The sequence below is a fragment of the Tasmannia lanceolata genome, unplaced genomic scaffold (genome assembly GCF_043159265.1).
Source record: "Tasmannia lanceolata isolate RefF3 unplaced genomic scaffold, GAP_Taslan_0.1 ptg000037l, whole genome shotgun sequence".
Lineage (NCBI taxonomy): Eukaryota > Viridiplantae > Streptophyta > Magnoliopsida > Canellales > Winteraceae > Tasmannia > Tasmannia lanceolata.
This window is the reverse complement of record NW_027518714.1, coordinates 3,315,936-3,341,257: the sequence shown is the minus strand read 5'-3', so window position 1 is coordinate 3,341,257 and position 25,322 is coordinate 3,315,936. Positions and strand designations below refer to the sequence as shown.

Here is a 25,322-nt window from a genome sequence, read left to right as displayed (position 1 = left end):
AGGCCGACTTAGGTTGATCGGACGGTGGAACGATCATACTGTGACGTAGGTTGATCGGACGTCGTCTCTATTATATGCTAGAAAAACACCAAAAATGAACGGTCAAATTACGGTCTATTACCTCTGTATTTATAAAGGGCGATGATAAAGCCGCACCCCCTGTAGGATGATTCGCACCCCTTGAACGTTAATCGACGCCAAAAAGAGTCAGACTATAAACGCTTTTTCATGCGGATTCACACCAAAGCGGTTGAATCATCCTACAGGCCACAGCGGGTTCGAATTTATCATCAGCCTTTTCTATTTTGAATAGCTAATAAAAAATGGCGCCCGTTTGGATACCTCCCATTTTGTATTTGGATTTGGAATTGAGTTTTGAATACAATTTCAATAGATCCGGCAGCTCATGTAGAGGGAGACAGAGAGGGAAAGGGGTACTTCCTAGTGGAGGGGAGAGGCTGAGGAGCAAAGAGGGTGAAGGAATTCCAATTTCTTATTTCCACAGCAAATTTATAAATCTGATTTTTTTCACTGTCAACTGCTGAGTTAGAAATCCAAGAATTTGATCCGACCCAAATTATAATGCAAAAAGGGCTGCAAATGTGAGAAATCCAAATCAAAATCTTCTCAGGCCAGCCCACTCTAGCATGATCACAAAGTCACATGGCATAGCTTTCAAGCGGCAGAACAAATTCTATATTTTTAGGGGAGTTGCTAGCGATCCATCGCATAAATCATCTTGAGGTTGGCCTGTTGCATGTCAGAGCAACCACCTCATGAATGAAGACAAAATCTATTAAAAAGTGAGCCCATGTGGCTGCTCTCACATGCAACAGGCCATCCGTGAAATGCCTTCTGTCATGGACGCTAGCAAATTCCTGTTCTTAGAGGTATGGTAAATTGAGAAATTATATGATGAAACTAGTTGCAGTGGGCAGCCCAAAAAAAAAAAAGCTTTAGAACTTTCTTAATTTCTAAAAAAAGCTTTTAGAAAGCTTTAGAAAAATCATGCTTTTGATAAAATTCAATATGATCTTAATAAAATCCGGATTAGTTTTAATCAGCCCTTGATTTTAGGGGATTTCTCCATTCCTTGATTTTAGGCTTTTTGTCAATTCCAATATTAGATGTGTTTTACATTCCAGGTGCCCCATCCCCTTATCACGTTGTTACATTTATTTATTGTAGGCGTTTTGTCAACTCTAAGATAAGGAGCGTTTTAAAATCCGGGTGACACATCCCCTTAACATGTTTTCCAATTTCGTTAATTAAAGTTACGTGTGTTAGAGGAAAACGTGTGAAAACGTTAATTCAAGTTTCGTGGGTCCCACTGCATTCATAACGTAAAAACGTAAAAAGCTGAATGCAGTACGCTGCCACGGGAGACACCCTCAGCATACCACATTCAACTTTATATATACTAGTAAAAAAGTCTGTGTGATGCACGGGCCGACAAAGAACTGTCCTGACCACAGCATAAATTGGTCCAAACGGTCCATGTGATGGAGCACAACATCAAGAGGTTGTGCCCCAACAATCATTTCCATAGGCTGATCCTAGCCCTCCAATCTATAGAGGTTTCCATAATATGTTGTTCCTTTTAAATCCGATGATTAAGATCACCCTATAGATTTTTTTTATTAAAAAAGCATAGAGGAGAGGGGTAGGATCTAAATTATGTTGCTTTAATGGGTGCCTTTTTAAAAATCATAAAAGAGGGGGTAGGATTGAAAATATGTGAGTTGGATGGGTGTCTTTGTTTGAAAAAGTCAAAAAAAGTAATGTGTAATTCTCAAAGAATTTTCAAATAATTAAAAAAATCCTTGCCTTCTCTCTCCTGTTGCCACCTCAGCAATGAATAGTAAACCCCATCCCTCTTTATTATATAATATAAATATAAAATTAGATAGATAGAAAGATAGAAAGATATTAGATAGAAGATATATATATATATATATATATATATATATATATATGAGGAAACTGTTGGTGCGCTTAAGCTCACCAAGCTTATGGTGCGCTTAAGCGCCCAATCACATGGGGGCCCACTTTGTTAGGATGATCCAAAGCATTCATTTGAAAGGCCCTTACATAGATGGGAGGTGTACCAAAAATCAGCTCCACAGAATCATCCTAACCCATCCATTTGTGGAGGTCAAAATGGATAGACATTGTTTGTCCACAAGTCTGCCCATTTTTGTCCTCCACAAATGGAGGGGTTAGGATGATCCTATGGAGCTGATTTTTGGTACACCCCCTATCTAAGATAGGGCCTTGCAAATGAATGGTTTGGATCACCACATAAAATGTGGGACCCATGTGATTGGGCGCTTAAGCGCACCATAAGCTTGGTGAGCTTAAGCGCACCAACAGTTTCGCCCCCACACACACACACTAGTGAAAAACCCTTGCGATGCACGGGCCGACAAAGAACTGTACGGACCACATCATAGGTTGATCCAAACCGTCCATGTGATGGAACACAACATAAATAGGTTGTGCTCCAAAAATCATTTCCATAGGCTGATCCTAGCCCTCCAATCTATAGAGGTTTCCATAATATGTTGTTCCTCTTAAATCGGATGGTTAAGATCACCGTATAATTTTTTTATTAAAAAAGCATAAATGAGGGGGTAGAATTGAAATTATGTGGCTTTAATGGGTGCCTTTGTTAAAAAGCATAAAGGAGGGGGTATGATTGAAAATAAGTGGGTTGAATGGGTGCCTTTGTTAAAAAAAGTGCTATGTAATTATATTAGAATTTTGTGAGATAATTCTCTCCTTTTCTCTTCTGCTATATAGTATACTAGTAATACCTGACGTGCGATGCATGACACGGCCAAAAAAAGGACTATGATACCCAAAAAAAATTAGTTAAAAATATGTAGAAACAATAAGCAAAAAAGTATGCATAACCACGTACCAAGTAATGAAAAAAAATGCAAAAGAAAGAGTTTTGTAATTGCTTTTTGTGTAAAAAAAAGAAAAAGATGCATGATACTGCGAAAAAAAACGTATATAATACAAAATTTTCTAATTAATTTTTGTGTAAAAAAATAAAAATATACACGATACGGCAAAAAAAAGTATATGATACAAAAAAAAACGTTAGTTAAAAAATATGTAGAAAAAATAAGTAAAATAGTAGCTAAAAATAAATCAAAAAAGTATCATATACTTTTTATAAAAATATATGATTTTTTATATTTTCTAAAAAAAAATTCTAATGCTTTTTAACAAATGAGGGGGGTAGGATTGAAATTATGTGGCTTTAATGGGTGCCTTTGTTAAAAAGCATAAAGGAGGGGGTAGGATTGAAAATATGTGGGTTAATGGGTGCCTTTGTTAAAAAGCATAAAGGAGGGGGTAGGATTGAAAATATGTGAGTTGAATGGGTGCCTTTGTTAGAAAAAAGTCAAAAAAAGTGAGGTGTTAATTTCACAGATTTTTCACAACATTCAAAAAAGCCTGGGCTTTTCCTCCCAGCTTATTATAGTAGATAGTATAGATATGGTGTACAGAGACGTAAAGGTGATAAGTCAACCATGAGGCCGGCTGCATTCGTCCATGTCATCAAAGTGCGTATATAATAGCACTGAAAAATATAAAAGCAAAAGAAAATCTACTAATGCACTTGGGTGACATGGATCCGATGGGTCCCCTTGCTGCTGGTTTATGCATCTGCACTTCCATTTAGCATTCCTCACTCTTTAAATAATGTTAGATTAGATTTCAGGTTCTGAATATCATATTCTCTTGTTATGTTATTGTTGTGGGTCCCACTTGAATGCAATATCTAAGCCATTCATTTTTCTGGGTTTGTCATTGAAAAGCCCTTCCCCAAAGTGAGACCCACTGAGTGATCCTAAGCTCTCTGATTTGGGAGGTTCACCGTTCATGTCAACCTAACACGAGGGCCACAAATGAGAGATGGGATCATTCAACGGCTCCATTCTTGGGGTAGGGATTTGCTAGGGATCATCACAGGAGGCATTTTGTGGACCGGCTGTTGCATGAGAGAGCAGCCACTTAGGATGAATTAAATGGATAAGACAAAAAGTGAGCCTATGTGGTTGCTCTCTGATGCAACAGCCGGTGCGTGAAATGCCTTATGCGATGGTCCCTAGCAAATCCCTTAACTTTAAATTAATTATAATGAAGATTGAAACATTTTCTTTTTTCAGGTGCAGCTGTAATGTTAGTATGGTTTTTAATCATTCTGATATGAAGATATGTTGTATAATTTTATAAAACCATCTAAAAAAAGGGCGGCCCAGTGCACGAGGCTACCACCATTGCTGGGTCTAGGGAGGGCTATATGTACGCAGTAGCCTTACCTCTACTTTGCAGAGAAGCTGTTTCCATGACTCGAACCCGTGACCAGTAGCCTTACAACATATGATGATATGTTGTATAATTTTATAAAATCATCTAGATTAAAAAAAAATCATACGAGTAGCTGATGCTAATACTTATGCTTAAGGACATCTTTGGATATGTATAAAATTATATCCATTTAATTTTATATGCATGGTCTAGTTTGCATAATTCTTATACGCAAATAAAGTTACTATGGTCTTAAGTCGAGCTTAGTTAATGTGGTCCTAATATTCCAATTGCAAATATAGGCCTTGTTTAAGTTGCAAGAATTTTCTCTTAAGAGTTTTGGAGAGAAATTTTTTTCCAGAATTACTCGATTTCATTATGTGGAAAATATACTAAGGTAATGTTTAGATTGCAGTAGTTTTGCCTAAAAGTTTGGAAGAAAATAGTTTTTCCAGAATTTCTTGCTTTCATTGTTAAATGGAAAAAGTAACCTGAAGCGCTGCAATTCAAGCTTAATTCACTGGACCTTCAACTTATAATGAAATCCCTTAAGGGCCCGTTTGGATACCCCTTGGATTTGGATTTGGAGGTGAATTTGGATTTTCAAAATCCATGGATTTTAAATCAAGAATTTTAAATTTCACAAATTTATAAATAATGCCGTTTGGATGACCACGTATAGATTTGGATTTCAAATCTAATTTTTTTTTGTTTTGTTTGGATGCTCTTTGGATTTGAATTTGAAATCTAACAAAACCAAAAAGCACTAAAATACTTGATATAGGGGCATTTTAGCCATTTTCCATGATCCAGGGGTATTCTAGTCATTTTACCCTATATGGGGTATTTTGATCATTTTTTATGTCATAAGGGTGTTTTAGTCATTTTTCATGACTCAGGGTATTTGGTCATTTTCACCCGGTATAGGTGTATTCTGGTCATTTTGCATGACCCGAGGCTATTCAAATCATTTTACCTAATATGACGTATTTTTATCATTTTTATCTCATGAGGGTATTTTTAGTCATTTTAGTCATTTTTCATGAGTCATAGGTCATTTTTACTTGTTGTAGGGGATTTCGATAATTTTCCACGATCTTGGAGTATTTTAGTCATTTTACCCTATATGAGGTTATTTTGATCATTTTATGTCATAAGGGTATTTTAGTCATTTTGCACGACTTGAGGGTATTTTGTCATTTTTACCTGGTATAGGGGTATTTCTAGTCATTTTACTTAATATGGTGTATTTCTAGTCATTTTTACCTGGTATAGGGTATTTTGTCATTTTTACCCGAAATAGCATTCCCTCAACCCTAAGCCAACCCAAACCGAGGCTCGGGTTGATGATGGTCAGCCCTAACCCAACTGCCTCTAAATTTCTCAACCCTTACCCAACCCATCTTTTCCAAATCGGGTCGAGTTGGACTCCGGTTCACCTAGGGCTGAACAAAAAATTACAACAAAAAAACATTACCCTAAGATAATGATAATCAAATTAGATGCCTCGAGTCGGGCGGGTTGCCAAAGCCTCAATTCTAACCCAACCCTAAATTAAATCGGGTTGGCTTTTCCCAACCCTAACCCAACCCCAAGAAATGTCAACCAAACCTGTGCAAAAGTTGGGTTGAACCTGTCGGGTTCGTGTTGATCTTTACCCAAGTTGCACCCGGGTACGTTTGGATTGTTGGAATTAGGAATCGGAATCGGCATCCTATTCTGATCCCACCCGATTTCAGCGTTTGGTTCATATAAACGAATCATATAGGGTAGCATTGAAAGTTTGAAACAGGGGAAGAATGGGAGAGTTTGAGACGCAAATTCTTTTCCTTCCCAAGAAGAAGAAGTGGTATTCTGATTCCGATGGGATTAGAATGGGGATGCCGATTCTGATTCCTGATTCTGGTAATCCAAACTCACACTAAGTAGACAAGGAGCCCAGTACAATACGGGCTTTACACCATAACTCCCTGTCTCGCTATCTCTCTTCATCGATTCGTTTTCCAGCGTTCCTTGGATTGAGGGGTTCGACGCCGTAACGCACCGTCAATCGTTCGCCGGAAATAGGTGTTCCTGGGCGTTTTGCCCGGTCCAGCCAACGGCGGTGCGATTTATTTCGTGGCAGTAGAGCAGACACCTATTTCGTGGTTCCTCGCTAGAGTTTGATCGGGCGACGCCTAGGGTTTGATTCTCGAACATCTTGAGCCAGAGCTGGGTTTTAATCGAAGAAGGTACCTAACTCTCTCTCTCGAACTGTTTCTGTAAACAGTAAACCTTAACCGAAACTCAAACAATTCGAGCCGTACAAATCTTCAATTCCATATCCGCGCGTTTTCCACACGATTGGACACTTTTTTTGCACTCTAGGGTTTCAATTCCCCCTTTTCTTTGTTAGGATTCTCAAATTTCCATTTTTCTAACATTTTCTTCTAATATCCGTTTTTCTATTCCGAAACAAGCAGAGATGTCATCGGCAAAGGATGGCGATCCCTCCTTAGGGTTCCTGACTCGGAAAGACACCGAGGTGAAGCTTCCTCGACCCACACGCGTCAAGAACAAGACTCCGGCGCCTGTCCAGATCACCGCCGAGCAGATACTCCGCGAGGCAAGGGAACGACAAGAAGCCGAAATCCGTCCTCCAAAGCAGAAGATCACTGATTCGACTGAGCTTGCAGACTACCGCCTCCGCAAACGCAAAGAATTTGAAGACCTAATCCGCCGTGTTCGTTGGAACGTTAGCGTCTGGATCAAGTACGCACAATGGGAAGAATCACAGAAGGACTTTGCCCGTGCGCGGTCCGTGTGGGAGCGTGCTCTCCAAGTGGATTACCGAAACCATACCCTCTGGCTGAAATACGCCGAGGTTGAGATGAAGAATAAGTTCATAAACCATGCGAGGAATGTTTGGGATCGAGCGGTTACTCTCTTGCCTCGTGTTGATCAGCTATGGTATAAGTATATTCACATGGAAGAGATGCTGGGCAACGTGGCAGGTGCAAGGCAGATTTTTGAGAGATGGATGAGTTGGATGCCTGATCAGCAGGGTTGGTTATCTTACATTAAGTTTGAGCTTAGGTATAATGAGGTTGAAAGGGCGAGGGCACTCCATGAGCGGTTCGTGGAGTGCCACCCGAAGGTTGCAGCGTGGATTCGGTATGCAAAGTTTGAGATGAAGAATGGGGAGGTCGCGAGGTGCAGGAATTGCTATGAGCGAGCTGTCGAACGATTGGCGGATGATGAGGAGGCCGAGCAGCTTTTCGTTGCATTTGCTGAGTTTGAGGAACGGTGCAAGGAGACGGAGCGTGCGAGGTGTATTTACAAGTATGCCCTTGATCATATACCTAAAGGACGGGCGGAGGATTTGTATAGGAAGTTTGTCGCATTTGAGAAGCAGTATGGCGATAGGGAGGGGATAGAGGATGCCATTGTGGGGAAAAGGAGATTTCAGTATGAGGAAGAGGTTAGGAAGAGCCCTCTTAATTATGATTTGTGGTTCGATTATATACGGTTGGAGGAAAGCGTCGGTAACAAAGATAGGATTAGGGAAGTTTATGAGAGAGCGATTGCTAATGTGCCTCCGGCTGAGGAGAAGCGTTATTGGCAGCGGTACATTTATTTGTGGTATGTATTCTATCAATGTTCACCTCAACTGGTGTGGTTTTTTATTTTTTCTTTGTGCAAGTTCTTAGTTGTTTAATTCTGTATGTCTATTTTCATGTAGGATCAATTATGCATTGTACGAAGAGCTTGATGCTGAAGACATGGAGCGTACGAAAGAAGTTTACAGGTATGTTTCTCATGTTCGTAAAGCTGTAAAATCTGTTGAAATGACTTGATAATCATGGCCTTTTGCTATTTTCACTATTGCCTAGTTCATTATTTATTTGAAAGCTTAAAGGTTCTAGCGTCATTTTGGAAAATTATGGCATCTGGTTTTTATTGAACTAAAATACTTTGTGCTGGCTTCAAAAATATGTTTTTCATGCTTATTTATTTTGTGATTGTCATTTTGGAAATGTTATAGGACTATGGGGCATTTGCCTTTTGGTTGTGTCGTAGACTCAGAGTAAGTAATATGTGCAACTACTAATGCTTCGTGGTCCTTAGGGTTAGCTGCTGCTACTGCAGATAAATTAAACCTTCAAGACTCCAGTAACAAAAAAAAAAATCAAACGTTCAAGACATGATTTGCATTCTGTGGCAACTGTGGTCCTTGTCGTTGTTCCTAAATTGAAGGGAACTTACTTAATGATAGATGAGCTTGTCACTGGCACCTTTTCTCCTTGGATACTTACTTTCTTTATCAGGGGATTTTCGATTTGACTACTCATTCGAATGTTCATGAGGTCCCCATGTTCAAAAGGAGACGAGAACCATAAACTGAATAGCTGGCCTGCTATTTAGCTGGAGATAGGAGTTGTTATTTATTTGTTGAATTGCGTGTGCATTTTGTTTGAGTTTTCTCGTGCTTATTTTAATTTCGATTGGCCTATTTCTCTCTTTTTTTTTAAGAACTGCTTTTGTTTTTTTGGTTGGGGACAATAACAGTTTCATTAATAAAGGAAACAGAAAACAACCAAGTGATGACAAAGATGGTTATACATGAGGAAACAGACATAAATTTTCCCACTATGTCGAGAAGAGGAAAAACATGGCAGAATAGAAACTCCACACACTCCATCCCTTCTAAGAATCACCCGGGATTCGTCTTGCAACGAACATGATCAAAATATATATCTAAATAATCGCATAGGTCTAGACTATAGAATCCCAGTCATGTACTCATGTTTCAAAACTTTTCCGCGTCATCGCGGACTCCCACGAATCGACTCCCTTATACTTTGGCCGCGTTCTAATCCGAGTATGCGTTTTGCCCTACAAAGTGAATTAAAACTCCTCTGACTCTCGAATTATGACCGCATTAACTGAGTCCTCAGCCTAATCAACCGAGTACTCGACCGCATTTTGCCGAGTCAACTAGGATTTGCTTTGGGTGCATTTCAACCCCCATCTGCGTTTTGAAACACTGATCTCTGTAATTGTGTTTGTGAACCTCGAAGGAAATGAATCACCTTCACTTATTTTGAGATGTAGCCTCTAACGTAAAGGAAACAAGAAAATCAAATATGATGTAATGGAGCAATAATAATTATTCTATTGAATGTTGAAATAGAGAGAACACAGGAAATAAAAACTGATTTTAAAAAGGGAAAACAACCACTAGCTTGACTGCATTTACAAGCTTACGACACCCAACCACCCTCCCTTCCTCTGTTTCAATTTCTTCACACACTTGTTAAAAGGCATCCATGCCTTACAATACTTAGAATTTAATCGACCTCATTTCTTTTTTAGTGATCTTAATTAGACTGAAGAAGCTAAGTCAGCCTTATCAAATCCAGCAAATTAGCCAACTCAAGCAAATCATGAAGGTAGTCTTTCCATTTCAGCAGATGTACCAAGACCTGACAAATCTCCTAACTCATGCAAACTTCGCAGGATATGTTTAAGCAAAATGTGTTAATCCATACAAATCACCACATTTTGATTTTTTTTTTTTGAATGGTAAATCACCACATTTTGATATATGCTGAAATCATTTAGGCAGTACAGTACATGGAGTATTTTCGGCCATTTTCCCTATTGTTTTTACTTTTTAGTAGCTGATGTGGGACCATCCATCTTCCCTTGTTTGTAGAATCTAGCTCCAATGTATGTGCTTTCTTGATCTTTGATGAATGGTCCAGTAAGTCTTTTTCGTTTCCTCTTTGTTAACCCATTCACTCTGTAGGTTTCTCAATCTTCCATTTGACGTGGAATTGGGTGTGGTCACCTCCATGTTGTGGGTGATAGTCATTGTATATAGGATGTCTTCCATCACTTAGCCTTCTTTGGAAGTCGTTCAAGGCATACCACATCGGCTTTAGCTTGATCATTTACATCATGTCCAATACATGTGTAGGCAAACTTGCTTTGAAGGATTACTATTTCCCACAACACCAAGGGGCCGTTTGGATACGCGGATTTTTTTTTTTGAAATGGTGAAAAATATCATAAAAAGAACAGGGGGGGACCGAGATGGACCACACCCGAGAATACAGGAAACGCGGATTTTAGAATCCAGGTTTTTAGTTTGAAAATAGTGTAAAAGACGATCAAGCTGCTGTATGCTGTCTTGACGGCGTTTCTTGGATTTGAAGTAAGAAATTCAGGTTTTAAAAATCTCTCCCGCATCCTGAGATTTCTATAACCTGGAAATATGGGAGGATCTGCTACTCTCTTGCTGACGGAAAGAAGGGCGAGAAGTAAAAAATGAGTAAAAAACGACGGCTGGTCCGCTTCTTCTCTTGTCTCTTAGTTACAATTTTGAAGAAATCCTGGATTCTAAAATCCGCGTATCCAAACGGCCCCCAAATGATCTCCCACTAGACACCTTATGAGACTCCCCAAGCTCTTGTTTGCAACTTCTATTTACCCATGAGTTTGTGGATGATAGACATTTGAAATTACATTTTGCTCCCCTTTTCTCCATAGAGCTCAACAGAAGTAACTTACAAATTGACATTTTGAAGTGAAACATTAGAGGTAGGAAGTCTGAAAAGACGAACAACCTCCTTAGAAAGAATACTGGTGACATTGGAAGCATCAAGTATTCTTTGACACGATTGAAGTGACCCATCATTGATAAATGACCCATCATTTTCCCATGGATGTAAGCACTGGAAGAAGAGAGTAGAGCTCGATGTTTTGGTAATGTACCTTGGGAGATTTGACATCCTCCACCACCTTACGATTTGCTCGATTTCTTTCTTCGTCTTATGTTTATTAAGGTTGCACTTCAACAAGTGCAAAGGTCTTATTTCCCCCAAAATGGCCTCCTACACCAGTACCTTGAAGTTCACAAATTAATTGTTCCCTAAGAGAAGTATCAGGAGTGCATAAGCACGTACTCAGGAAATGTAGCCATCTTGTGGGTTAGACTTAGATATCGCCCATTGTTGTCCTTAGATGAGTTCATTCATAATTGGCAATAAGTAGGAGTCTTCCTTATAGTTCTCCTTGACAGTGTCAAATCCACCAGTCCATGGCCAAAGTAACCAAAAATAGCAGCATTCAACTTAATGCATCTAACCACCTTGTCTTCTAACCCCGATTTAAGTTTTAGTACAAAGTTGTACTCTTTGAGGAAGACACTTTGCCTGTCATGCTTAGAATAGTAACTTAAGTCCTTGTGGTCTGAGTGAACGACAAACTTCATATGAAGATAATGTCTCCAATGTTTCAAAGCTTGGATAGTAACGTAAACCTCCACACCGTAATTAGAGTATCTCCTTCAGGCGTCGTTGAGCTTTCTGCTAAGAAGGTGATTGTCTCTCCCTCTTGCTTTGCTTAAGACTGCCAAAATCCTCAACCGTGATGCATTGCAATCTACTTTAAACTTCTTGTTGAAATCTAGTTGCTATGGGAGTTGTGGTCATCTTCTTTTCCATGAGTACAAAACGCTTTTCTTTTGTCTACACATTCATTTTTTTTCCTGCATTCAGTCATTTGAGTGATGAGCATACTACATTTTTGGATGGATCCATGATAAAATGTAAGCAAACCATGGTAGCTTTGTATCTCACCAACGATAGTAGGCGTCGGTGAATGAACAATAGCCAGTGGGTTGTTGGATGTCGAACATAGGTGGGAGATCATTGGGAAACTACCATGATTAGTTTATTCAATATCATAATACAAATTGTTTTCTAACAAACTTGTCACATAATAATCATCTATTTCTCATCCAAACACACATATTGGAAAATAATCTTAAAAATAATAAAAGACATAAGATCATATTAATTCTCAGCGTCTCAAACATCAAAAGGCAAATATCACTTATATAAAGTGGGTAATTTCTCAAAGTCTTAAACATCAGAGCTTAAACATCAGAGGGCAAATATCAATTACATAAAATGGGTAAGTTGTCAATGTTGTTCTCATTATAGTCATTTCTCTCCTCGATGTAAGTAATGCCATCAAGCACATGCACTGTGGCTGACTGGTTCAAACTGGTTCGATTCGTTCGAACTCCTCCTCTTTCTTCTTCTTTCTCACAAGAGAGTTTTTAAAGGCTGCTTCTAACACAGAAGGGAAAGTGGGTATTTCCTAAGAAAGTCCTATTTTCTTTTATACAAAACTTAATTAGGATAGTTTGTATGAATTGTACAATTTAAGATCAAATCGCAAGATTCATACACATTAAGATTCAATCACAGGATTCAAATCGTAATCCATAAGATTTTGATTTGAATTGTAAGATGTGAATCATACATCTTAAGATTTTCAAAACAATGGATTCGCTGACTCCTCCGAAGTGCAAATAAAATTCACCGCTTATCACTTATGAGTGATTCAATGACGATGAGTACATGTTCCATGAAATCTTGTGGAGTCTTTCAATTGAACAAAACACTAATACTTCAGGAGGACTCATGTAAGACGATAACTAAAAGTGAGTGCCACCCAAAACACAATACTCAGACAAAAAATAAAAAGACTTGGCATAAATCGCTCCATTGGATCCCATCTCTATTGGTGTGGATTTATTAATACAAATTTTGTTTGCCTCCTTAATTTCTGCTTACTTTCTTATAAATTGAACCATTTAATATGCATAAATATTTGCCCTTTTTCTAGCAAATCATTGCCATAGTGTGTGTGCGCGCGTAACTACCAATAAAAACCCCCTTTAATCTTCTTTATTATTTTGATGAATGGCACTTTATTGCTTTATGTGTGAAGTTTCTCTCCTGTGTAATTTTGTCATTTTGTTACCGATTTTATGTGCCATGGGTTTCTTAAGTCTATATTAAACCTTTCTCATTAAATTTCTACATTATTCATTCAGTGAATGCCTCAAGCTGATACCTCATAAAAGGTTCTCATTTGCAAAAATTTGGCTGTTGGCTGCCCAATTTGAAATACGTCAAAAGAATCTCAAGGCTGCACGACAAGTCTTAGGCAATGCAATTGGGATGGCTCCGAAAGATAAGGTACTTTGTCTGGGTTCTTGTTTTCATGAAATCATCTGGTAATGAAACATTGATAGATGTGGTTGAGCCTCTAGCTCTATTGGTTATAGGCTTTGTTCTTTAACTTTGTGGTCGGAGGTTCAATCCCAGCTTACCAACCCCACAAAAAAAATTGATAGATTATGATTCTAACCATGTTTACTTGCTGTCATTCCTGTAAAGCAGATATTTAAGAAATACATTGAGATAGAATTACAGCTGGGAAACATCAACCGTTGCAGAACTTTATATGAAAAATATCTAGAGTGGGCTCCGTCGAACTGCTATGCATGGAGCAAGTTTGCTGAGTTGGAGCGATCATTACATGAGACAGAACGTGCCCGAGCTCTATTTGAGCTTGCTATAGCTCAACCTGCACTGGATATGCCAGAGTTATTGTGGAAGGTATGAATATTGCGAGTTCTTAAATTGGAAAACCCGACTCAATCTTAGTGACAGTGATCTCTGTGGTTTTACATTTTCCCCATCCTTTTTGCATTTTGAATTCTGGAGAAAAACTGCATGCTGCAATATGATTATGGGTTGCTGATTAAGTTACTATCAAGAATTCCTTGAGGTTGCAAAATACTGGGAAAGAAAAAGGATAAACAAAAAGAGCAAGACTAAAAAGAAAAAGGATAGACTTTCTCCCTATTTTAGTTTTTTTTAGTCCCTCTTTGATTACTATCCCATAAATATACTCCCATGATTAGGTGTACCTTCCTCTCTATCTCTTGCAAAATCTGTGGTTGCATTTGGAGCTCCCATGAAACATAATGGTTCTTTGTTTTTTCTTAGGTATTTGAATAGGAGTTCATATTTGTTTCTTTATGCGAATTTAGAAGATATCTTTATTGTCTATATTATCAACAAACTAGTCATTTTTTTTTGGATCCTTTTCGCATTTAGAAGATGTCAATAGTATTGTTCCAAATGTTAGAAACGAAGCAAATTGGCTGAGTAGAAAATGAAGCGGATCGTACGCTTTGAGGTGTGAGACGTAAACCTCATCATAATTACTCACCATAATTACTAGAAGCTTCCGAATAGGGATGGAAAATCACTTTTGAAGTTATGTTTTTGCTTCCAAAATTTAGCAGAAGCACGCTTCCAACATGCTTCCTATTTAGGTGACAATCTTTTTCAGAGTATTTTGTTTTTATCTTTCTTTACTACCAAAAGGTGTGTATTTAATACTTGAAACACTCCTTTTAGTTTATACATAACTTAAAAAACTCATTTTAATTATAAAACTTGTCTATAATTTCTTTGAACATTTATCCAAACTCCTTAAGATAGTTTTGCAATGCAATTTTTCTGGTAGATAAGCTGGGATTTAACCTCTGACCTTGAGGCTGAAGAACAAAACCTTGACCATTGAGCTATAAGCTCAATCCCCATTTTGCAAATACATTTACTATTGAATTCAAATGAGTAGAAGGTCAAACTTGTGAAGCTGTAAAGCCCTAACTTGTAATGGTAATCAACTATGAATTAAATGTTTTAACTTGTAAACCTAACCTACATTTACCCATCATCCCCAGCCTATCGTAAATCGTAACCTTGTCTCTTCTTATACACTTGTTCGTTGCCGATGAGCTATCCACACCAGTGTTTAAATACTCATTTTCGGGCGAGAACACGGTAAAAAAAAAACTGAGTCAACTGAGGCATGTCAATGATTAATATGATCAATATTTCATTAATTCAGGCAGCTCAAAGATGTTTTTTATTTGCTCAGTTGGGCAAAACTTGGACTTGGACAAGAACTCAGCCATACTAACACTGAGTCAACTCGAGGGAGGCAACAATTGATCCAGGGGTTTTAGACAATGTTACCACACACTTCCTCGTAGTTTTCTCCGATGATACCTTAGTGCTTCCCACTTCCCGTTTTTTAGATCCCCCACTTCCTGTTTCTATTTCCTGCATCACTTCCTGTAGTTCCTTCCTACTTTGGAAACTATGGGCCTCGCATAGAAGATGGGATTAACAGCAAGTAGTGAAAATTGTGAAAAAAAAAGGAATATAGAGGAAAACTCGGAAAAAGGGTAATTAGAAAAGATGAAAATATTAGGAATAAGGAAAGACAAGATGGATCTTTATTCATGGGTTCTTCTATCAATAATTTAATTTTAATTTTCATCTTAAGTTAATGAATCACGCCATTGTCCATTTATTGACAAATATCAAACGTTGATGATGTAAAGATAGAAGCATAACTCATCGTTACATAATTATAGACCACAATACTAAAAGTTAAGTAAATTTCATATGTCATTCATCGGTCATCCACAATATCCATATGGTCATCCATAATGGAATTTGGAAGGTAGCCAAAAATCATAGCAATTGGATGATTGTAACTGCTTGAGTAGAGAGCTTAATCCTATATTAGTTTTCTCATGTATTTTTTTTCATGCTTTATGTTCTTGTATAATAATGTTCTGCAATCTTGTATCAATACATAGTTCTATATTGCACCGTTCTAAAGTTTTGATTACAGGCATACATAGACTTTGAAATATCAGAGGGTGAATATGAAAGAACCAGGCAACTTTACGACAGGCTACTGGATCGTACGAAGCACTTGAAGGTGTGGATAAGTTATGCTAAGTTTGAGGCTTCTGCTTCCGCAGAAGAGGACAGTGGGGATTTTGAGGCTCAAGAAGAGAATGATCAGGACTCTCTTAATGAATATGGCCAGCAGCGCCTGGAACGCTCTCGAGGTAGGTGAAACTAGAACTCACTCGATTTTTGGAAGTTTGGACTTTGAACTACAGATGGAACTCTTACTCTATTTTTTTTCTCCCATTAGGTATTTTTGAGAGAGCCTTTGATTACTTCAGAACTGCTGCACCAGAACTAAAAGAGGAAAGATCTATGCTTTTGGAAGAGTGGCTGAATATGGAGAGTAGCTTTGGCAGTGTAGGAGATGTTAGTGTAGTCCAGAAGAAGTTACCCAGGAAGGTTAAGAGGAAGAGAGCTATTCCAACTGAGGACGGCACTCCTGCTGGGTATGCCTCCGTTCTGTCACTGTCTACATATTAATTGATGTTCTTGGCCTCTTTTTCCTGTAAGGTGAATTTTCAAGCTGACGCCAAATCAACATTTGCAGATATGAAGAATATTATGACTACATATTTCCTGATGAAGCGGCAGGGGCACCTACTCTTAAAATTTTGGAAGCGGCCTACAAGTGGAAACGACATAAAGCTGATTCTGATGAGGATTGACTGGAAGATTCTCATTGTTTTGCGCCTGTGCATAGGGTATTTTAAAATTCCTTCGTGCTTCATTCTTTCATTTAATTTTGAAAAATTCACTATGCATTTCCTTGTTTTCTATAGTGTAAAGCTTGCATTGCAAGTAGTATATTGCACCCATTTTCCAAATCGGTATTTGATGTATATGAAAAGAGGCTGTTTCACCTCCCTCACGACCAAGTGCATAGCCTGAAAATTAGCATTCATGCACTTATTTGTGAAGGAGGTGAAACAGCCTCATATGAAAATGGGTGCGATATAATACATCCTGCTTTTCATGAAACCCCTGCACTCAGCAAGGTATATGAAGAGGAAAGGGAATCAGATTGCTGTTTGTGAGCCAGGCATATCTGCTTGTGAACCAAGCCCAAATTCTGCTACTTGTGAACCAGGCCCAGTTGTTCGTGAGCCAGATTTAACTTGGGCGTTAATTGGAGATCTCAGAATTGTACGGAGTGTTGATTGGATGGCTGCAAAATTTCTATTTCAGTTAATTATTTTTAGGAGTGTTATAATGAAAATTATATTTGTAATAGAAGTTAGTGTTAATCAGAAGTCTGTTTTAGAAAATCCATTATGTTTAGGACTCTTACTTAGCAATTTTCACACGTTTTAGTATGCCACTTCGTTTTGTTTTAGAAAGTCCATTGCATCTTGGGTCCTGGGAGAATGATCAAACACTTGCAGGTGCCTTTAAAGAGGAATGAAAAAATTTGAAAAGGACAATTGTTATCTTGGTGATTGGAGATTAGTAAAGGGAAGGGATTTTATGAGCTTTTTAAGAAGATTTTATTCAATTCTGATCAACTGGGTTGAACAGCTAGTTTTGATCTATTTCTGCAAGGTGTAAATTACCAAAAGCACTGTTCAGTGAGAACAATTGTTGTAAGTATGAATTGGAAGAGAATAATGTGATATTCACAGCTTTCTCTAAGGGGCATATTATCAAATAACAAGGTATGTTAAATCTGCCAGAATATGTTTGACGATGTCTTTCTTGAAGATTTTCCCATAGCATTACTACCCATGCAAAGTGGTAACACCACATTGATGTTTTGCTGGATGTTATTCTATTGAAAAACCAGTTTATAGAATGTCACCTAAAGAACATGAGCTGTGAAAAGTGAAAAAGTTTCTTTGAGCATGTTTGACAGCCATGAAAAAATAATTATGGAATTTTTCTTCACCCACCGTGAAAGAAGGGCAGAGAGGCCAAGAGAGAGGAGCAACAAACTTGAGAGGGCGAGAGAGGGGGGCTGTTGAGCGTGAGACTGAGCTGGGAAATAGGGGAAAAAAATAAAATTGGTTTGTTTAAGGATTTTTTAAAGTTTTTTGATGTAAACCTCTGAAGATTGTGAAAAGGGGCATCTTGCCCTCTCAAGTCTCTCTCTAGCCCTATCTCACAGTTGGTGCGGAGAAATTCCATGATTTTTTTCATCATTGCTAAATGTTCCCTTAAAGAAAGGACATGTTAGTGAAAGCACTAGTCCCACACAATACCAACCCTCTTATTTCCAACAAAAGAGGGTCATGGTGCATGTGTATTTGCAATAGAGCTGTCAACAAGATTACTTTCAATTACCATCTAATTTTGAGGGTGAATGATATCTTGGATCAGGGGTCAATCTTCAGTGTTCTCTAGGGTTGATCTTAAGAGTGGCTACCATTACATTCAGATCCGGCTTGAAGATGGATGAAAAATAACTTTTAGAACTAGAGAAGGATTTTATGAATGGATGGTGATGCCATTTGGACTCTGTGATGCACCTAGTGCAATTACGGTAGATTTATTGATGCCTTTTATTGGTAGATTTGTGGTAGTCTACTATGACGACGTTCTTATATACGGTTAGGATGTGTACACATCTCCAACACTTGCGAGGAGTCTTGGGGACCTTATGGGAGGCAAAAATGTTTGCCAACCTTAAGAAGTGTGTATTGTATTGATCATAGTTGTCAAAGTGGGGAGCAAGTGTGAGAAGCCATATGAGAAGTGAGGGGTCAAAAAAGAGAATGCGAGAGGTAAACAGCTCTAAGAAAAGTGTAGAGGAAACATGTGGGAAGCATTATCGAAATTCAACATGAAGCATGTAGCATGCCTCAGTAGAAGCGAACAAAAAGCGTATAAAATGATATATGATTATGGTACGTTTGAGAGGAAGCGTTAATACAGGATAGAGTTACAAATTATAAGTACTAAAGATGACTTCACTACTGATTAGAATTACCATCTTCAGGAATTTAGTGTTAAGTTTAAAAATATCCACTTGAGTTTTATTTGGACTTAAGATGAGTTTTTAAGTTTTAAATACACTTCTTCATCACTGTCAAAAGGAGAAAACCCTCTTTTAGGAAAAATAGTCACCTTAATAGGAAGCGTATACTTAGTTAAAAGGAAGCCTGTAGGAAGCATGCTTCCCTTAAATTTTGGAAGCGAGGAGAATTTAGCTTCCGAAACAAGTTTCTGTGAAGCTTCTGGTGACTGGTATTGATGATTTATAAGATTATTTTCTTGGGTTGTGAGGTGTCAGATGAAGGAATCTAGCCGGATGAAGCAAAGGTTCAAGCAATTGACAATTGGTTAGACCCTATTAAGATACATTACTTACAATCTTTCCATGGACTTGCTAATTTCTACAGAAAATTTGCAAGGGGTTTCAGCCATTATGGGTCCTATTACTGGTTTAATGAGGATGGGGATTTTTGAGTGGGCATCTCAACCTTAAAAGATTTTTAGAGGAAATAAAGGTACATCTAACTAGTGCACCATGCCTAGATCTACCCAGTTTTCATAAATTGTTCGAACTTGATTGTGATGCTTCTCAAATTAGCGTTGGTGCTGTCCTAAGCCAAAATCCGAGTTCCATATTTTCGTGCGAAATTGAGTGGTGCTATAGTTAATCATTTCACTCATGAATTGGAACTATATGCTGATATTGGAGCCTTGACCTTCTGGAGGCACTATTTGATATATAGTGAGGTTGCTCACTACTCTGATCATGAGGCTCTGAAATATTTGAATAGGGAACCTAAGGAATGCTAAGTTACAGGAGTTTACCTTCTCTATTAAACACTAATCAGGTACTCAAAATAGGGTGGCTGATGCTTTAACTAGGAGGCGAGTTTTGTTGGTTTCGATGAGAGTTGATGTATTTGGGTTTAAGTTGCTTAAAAATTAGCTTGTAAAAGATGATTATTTTGGAAAAAGTAATGGCCAAGGTTGAGCTCGGAATTAATCCTAATTACTTGATAGTGGATGAGTATTTATTCGAGTGCAATTGTTTGTGTACTCCTAATACATCTCTACGATAGCTCATTATCAAGGAAGCAGTTAATGCTTTTAGAAAAGATAAAACTATTGCCATAGTGTGTTAGAGATTCTTTTGTCGGTGCTCAGATTATGATGTTTCTCTCTATGTCAAGAAATGTCCAATATGTCTAACCTCCAAAGGTACTTATAGTAATGTACCCCTTTATTCTTTTGTCCATCCTCAGTTATTCTTACCCTTATATAGATGTTTTATGGACTTTCTACTTGTTCTTCCTTGAACTCCAGGGGGTGGAGATAGCATTTTCATTTTTGAAAGCCGATTTACTTCATTCCATATTACTCAATACGTAGTGTCAGTAAGATCATGGATCTAAACTTAGAAGTGGTGGTTCAGTATCATGGTTTTCCAAAGACTATGACGTTGGCCGAAGTACTAAGTTTGCTAGCATTTTTTTGAAACAATTTGTGAAGAAATCTTGGGACTGCTCTGGAATTCAGCAGCTCTTATTATCCTCAAAATGACGGTCAAAAGGAGTGGCAAATCGTATGTTGGGAAATGTGTTGAGGTCTCAATTGAAGGTGATGTGAAATTGTGATCTTGTGCGACTGAAGAACAGCTTCTAGTTTAATTGTTTTAAAAGCAGGATGATGGGTTTCTCTCCATTTCTTGTTGATCTTGGTCATAATCTCCTAAGGACTACTTGATCTCATCCCTATCAATGTTGGGAAGCCGGGTAAAACGGTGGATGAATTGATAGTTGATTCAGTGGCTATTCAAGAACAAAGTTTGAGCTAATATTGAGGTTAGCTATTCAATATATAAAGAGAACTTCGACGCCATCAGGAGCTTACTTTTGAAGTTTTTTTTTGAAAGTTAACTTACTTTTGAAGTTGGTGATGAAATGTGTGTGTACCTTTCAAAGGAGAGATATCCTAGTGGCGAACCGAATATCACAAAATTTTGTTCCTGAACCAGCATTTGTTGTTCCTGAACCAGCCCAGCTCTTCTTGAGCTAGATTCAATTGGGACTTGAATTGGAAATTGAAGAATCATATTTTTAGGTTAGTTATTTTTAGAAGTGTTCAGTGAGAATTATATATTCAAGTTTTACTGAATATTTGGTATTAGAAAGTCCATTTATCTGTAGGATTCTTAGTTTGCACTTTTAGCATGTTTTAGTAAGTTGTTTTTTCTTAGAAAGGCCCTTACATCTTGGACTCTAGAGGAATCATTGAACACTCATAGGTGCCTTTAAAGAGGCGTGGAAAGCTGTGAAAAGGACAGTTGTTATCTTGGAGAGCAGAGAGTAGTAAATAGAAGGATTTCAAGGTTTTTTTAGCTGATTTTAATTTTTGTCGCAAATTTTACCTTCGATGTTGGTCATAAACTTGAGATAAGTCGTTGTCCTGTTCATGACAGAAGCTACCCAATGACTTTGGTCACAAAATTTTACCCTAACTTGCACCAGTTTTCTGTGGCTTTTTGCTGGTTTTACTTAAACAAAGAAACCTTTGTTTTAACTTTTTAAATAAGGAAACCTATGTTCTATTTTTATGGGTTTAGAAGATACCAGAAAATGGCATCCCTTTTTTGCATGCCGAAGTCATTATATTTCCTTTAGGTTCGTATATTTGCTTGTTTGTCTTCCCCTTTTTTGTGCATGGATTTGAAGCAACTATGTATTTTCGTGGTTATCATCCATTTGATGCTATATGGGTAGGATGGAGGGGTGGGCCATGGAGATTAGTACTTGCTCTGTGCTAGATAAACCATCTCTATTAGGTTATTGATGTTCCTTTCACGATGTAGGTTGGGAAGCAGACGAAAGTAGATAGAGTCACGGGAACATATTTTGTGAATAGTTGTTTCTATGCCTCTCTTGCAATCCTGGTTTTCCACGTTGTATTTTTTTTGCTCTGCAGTTTCCTTATCTATAAAATATAATTTCTTGGTTTTTAAAAGTACATATAATATGGGGTTGCGTCTATAGCTCATATTGGTTGAGACCTTTTATCTCAACCTCGAGGTTGTTGGTTCGATCCCAACTTACCCACCCAAAAAAAAGGTACATATAACACAATATTTGGAACTGTTGATATTTGGAATTGTTATAGCCTTATAGGGCCCACTAACAGGAAAACCATCATTTTCAAAAATTTTGAAACTTGATTAGGGTAGTTGATATCGCAGAATATAATCTAGTTTTGTTCCTAAGAACTGGTTCCTTACAAATCAAAACCACATGGATTTTCTTCCTGAGGTTCTCAATTGAAATCGTTGAAAGCAGCCACATTTCAATCTTTCTATGACCCGTCTTGTGATGAATGTATCAGTCCATACTGCCTGGTATCTAATGTGTAGTTTGTTCTTTCACTGTTTAATAAAATTTTGACACTATTAAAAATAAAATAAAATGCTCAGTACCAATCAATTGTGATTATTTGTCGATCTTTTGTTCTATGGAAGATCAGCTAAAGTTGAAATTGTTTATCCTGCTCTGATTGTGAAGCTAAAGTTGATAGTGTTTATCCTGTTCTGATTGTGACTGTTTGTTGCTACCCAGGTACTCATTGTGGGAGTTGTTCATAGTGCATTCCCTAATGACTAAAGATTGTAGAGCTCCCTGTCACAAGGCACTATGTGAACCTCTGGCTGCAATACAGTTTTGATGAAGAACTACTCAACAGAAGGCCATTCATTTATGTAATCAGCAAAAGATCTTTTGAAGGATCAATTAACTCTGAAAACTGCAAGCATTTGAAATGATGAAAAAAGGAGGTATTTGGTACTTTCTTTAACTGTATATCAATGAAGGTTTCATGTTTGTGAATTATTCCAATTGTCCACTTTTATCAATGGCAGGTGTTTTTCTACAGCTCCGAAGAGAGATCATAAGGCCGGGTCCATGACTTGGTCTTGTTTTCTGCTGCTGTATGCCCTTCTTACCCTTTACACATTTTCCCCCTTTCATTTGAAGCCGATTTATAGGCCCTTTAACATTCCAAACAACTTGCTAACCGAACCAACTCAGCTATCAGTTTCATTTAGAGACACAGTGTAGGTTTCCTCTGGTTGCAAAGTTGAGCTTTGTGTTGTTTTTTTCCTTGACAGGGATGATAGGAAACATGATTGCAATAGTAAGGTTATTGGTTCAACCCAAATGATTGGGTTGGATTACAAAACCAACTTTGGGGTGTTTGATGGGTTCAAAATGGCACGATCTGGACCATTGATGTAAGGCTAAAGGCCTATAAATATGGGGGGAGTCATCCTCATATGGGGATTAACTCTCAGACTTGTAAGCTTCTCCACGTTGCAACTGATGGAGCCTTCTTTGGGGGATGTCCCGCAAACGAGCTTCCTCTAGCTTCTGCAGGATGCTGGCATCCTCCAGCTTCTTGAAACGTAACTTTTTTTTTTCCGTGACCCCAACTTCCTGTTGCAGGTACCAAACATCATGGCTACCTGCCCTCTGTAAGCCCCAGCCAAATGTTCCCCATAGCTATGCTAATCTAAAGTACCTCTCTTGTGGCCAGATATACCGAACCACAAAGGACCTTCAGGGCTTGAAAAATCAGGCAACGTTAGTTTTGGGTGGGGAAACGGAACCTGGCATAACCACCCACTGGTTTTTGACTTGTGCATCCACAATAATTGATGTGTTTTGGGAAGCTTCAGGCTGGTTCGTACTTTGACGAGAAGCAGCTTCCCTTGTTTAACTTCCCAATAATTGATGTGTTTTTATATGGTCTTTTACACGTAGCTGTATAAGTTTTCAAAAAAAAAAAAAAAAAAAAAAAAAAAAAAAAAATTATAATGGGCCCACCTTGTGTGGAGATCCTCATCATATGATGATTCAAACCGTTCATTTGTTTTTGGCCATAACCTAAATGGGCTCAACCCGTAAATCATCAACATAGGATGATCCTAACCTTCATAGGGTGACTGCATATTGTAGAAACCTTTTATGGATCGGAGTGTTAGGATCATCCTATGGACATTATTTACAGGTACAGCTTATTTGTGCTGTGGGTCCACTTCATCGGATGGTCCAAACTGTTCATTTGTTAGTCCACAAGGTATAAAGGTTGTACACAATAAAGAAGTTCACTATTTTTCAAAGGCAGTGATATTTCCCTCCAGAAGGATATTTTCTCCGCCTTCAACAAAAAATTTTCAATGCTTTTGGAGTTACGGTTGCTCCTCCAACCCTTAATTAATCCTAACAATATCTGTCGAGGGGTGTGTGTGTGTTGAAGGGGGGTGTCCATCAGGGGATATCACTGCTCTTTTTCAAAAAGTAACGTGATGTTCACTTCAAATCCAAACCGTTCAATTCTTGTACCACAGCATAAATAGGCTGTACCCAGTAATTCACACGTACAGAAATTGTGATCTTTTATCAATGGCTTTTAGACAAATTATATGGTGCCCGACAGTCGAGCCCCTTGCTGGTGGCACGTCAGACAGTACCGCCCTTGAAGTTTGATCTAACAGCAGCCTCTTAAAAAGTGGTCTGCTGTTGGATCAAACCTCAGAGGGTGGTACCGCCCACTAGTGGGCACCTTATAAAGACTCTGGTTCTTATAGTTTTCATGTAGCCTCCCTTTTTCTTAAAAAAATAAAATAAAATAGAGTTATATGGCAAAGACCAAAAGGGCTGGGTGGCAAGGAGCCAAGGACCTAAACAAGAGAGGATGAAAAACATCTGTAGAGAGTAGCGCTGATCTTTTATCGATGTTTTGAGAATTTATATGATGGGTGGCCGTGAAAACACGTGAAGTCTAAAAAAGTAGGTACGGCCTACTTTTTTTATGATCCAAACCGTTCATCTGTTTGGGCACAACGTAAATAGGTTGTGTGCCAAAAATCATTTCCATAGGATGATCCTAACCCTCCGATCTGAACTGATCTGAATATGAAGATTTCCAAAAATCATGTATGGAATCTTCTACAGATCGGAGGGTTAGGATCATCCTATGGAAATGATTTTTGAGGCACAATGAACCTATTTACGTTGTGCCCAAACAGATGAACGGTCGGTTTGGATCATAAAAAAAAGTGGGCCGTACCTACTTTTTTTTAGACTTCACGTGTTTTCACGGCCACCCATCATATAAATTCTCGTTTTTTAGAGTTTTATAAGGTGCACGCCTGTAGCCGCTCGTTTTTGTAAGAAAAAAAAACAGAGTTAGGCAGCACGCGCAAAGACAAAAGGGGATGTAATACTAGAAACTAGTAACTTCCTTTACAAGTTTAACATTGCAAAGCATTTCATTCACTTATTTTGACAAAACTCTTAAATAAACCTCCGAGTAGCCTTCGTAAACCTTTTTCGTATTTCATTTTCTTCCCGAATTTGTACTGAGCAGGTCGGCATGGAAGAATCACGGCAGGAGGCA

General features: G+C 38.1%; 1 protein-coding gene across 1 annotated transcript; it reads left to right on the top strand.

Annotated features, from left to right (window-relative positions):
• The first annotated feature begins 6,150 nt into the window (after positions 1–6,150).
• On the top strand, positions 6,151–23,346 carry LOC143860767 (crooked neck protein, putative / cell cycle protein). The gene is made up of 10 exons (XM_077371582.1): positions 6,151–6,557; positions 6,789–7,947; positions 8,048–8,113; positions 13,220–13,364; positions 13,569–13,787; positions 15,889–16,111; positions 16,201–16,399; positions 16,501–16,654; positions 22,484–22,698; positions 22,783–23,346. The coding sequence occupies exons 2-8, from the start codon at positions 6,791–6,793 to the stop codon at positions 16,616–16,618; spliced, it is 2,127 nt and encodes a 708-aa protein (XP_077227697.1). The 5' UTR covers positions 6,151–6,557; positions 6,789–6,790; the 3' UTR covers positions 16,619–16,654; positions 22,484–22,698; positions 22,783–23,346.
• The last annotated feature ends 1,976 nt before the right edge of the window (positions 23,347–25,322 follow it).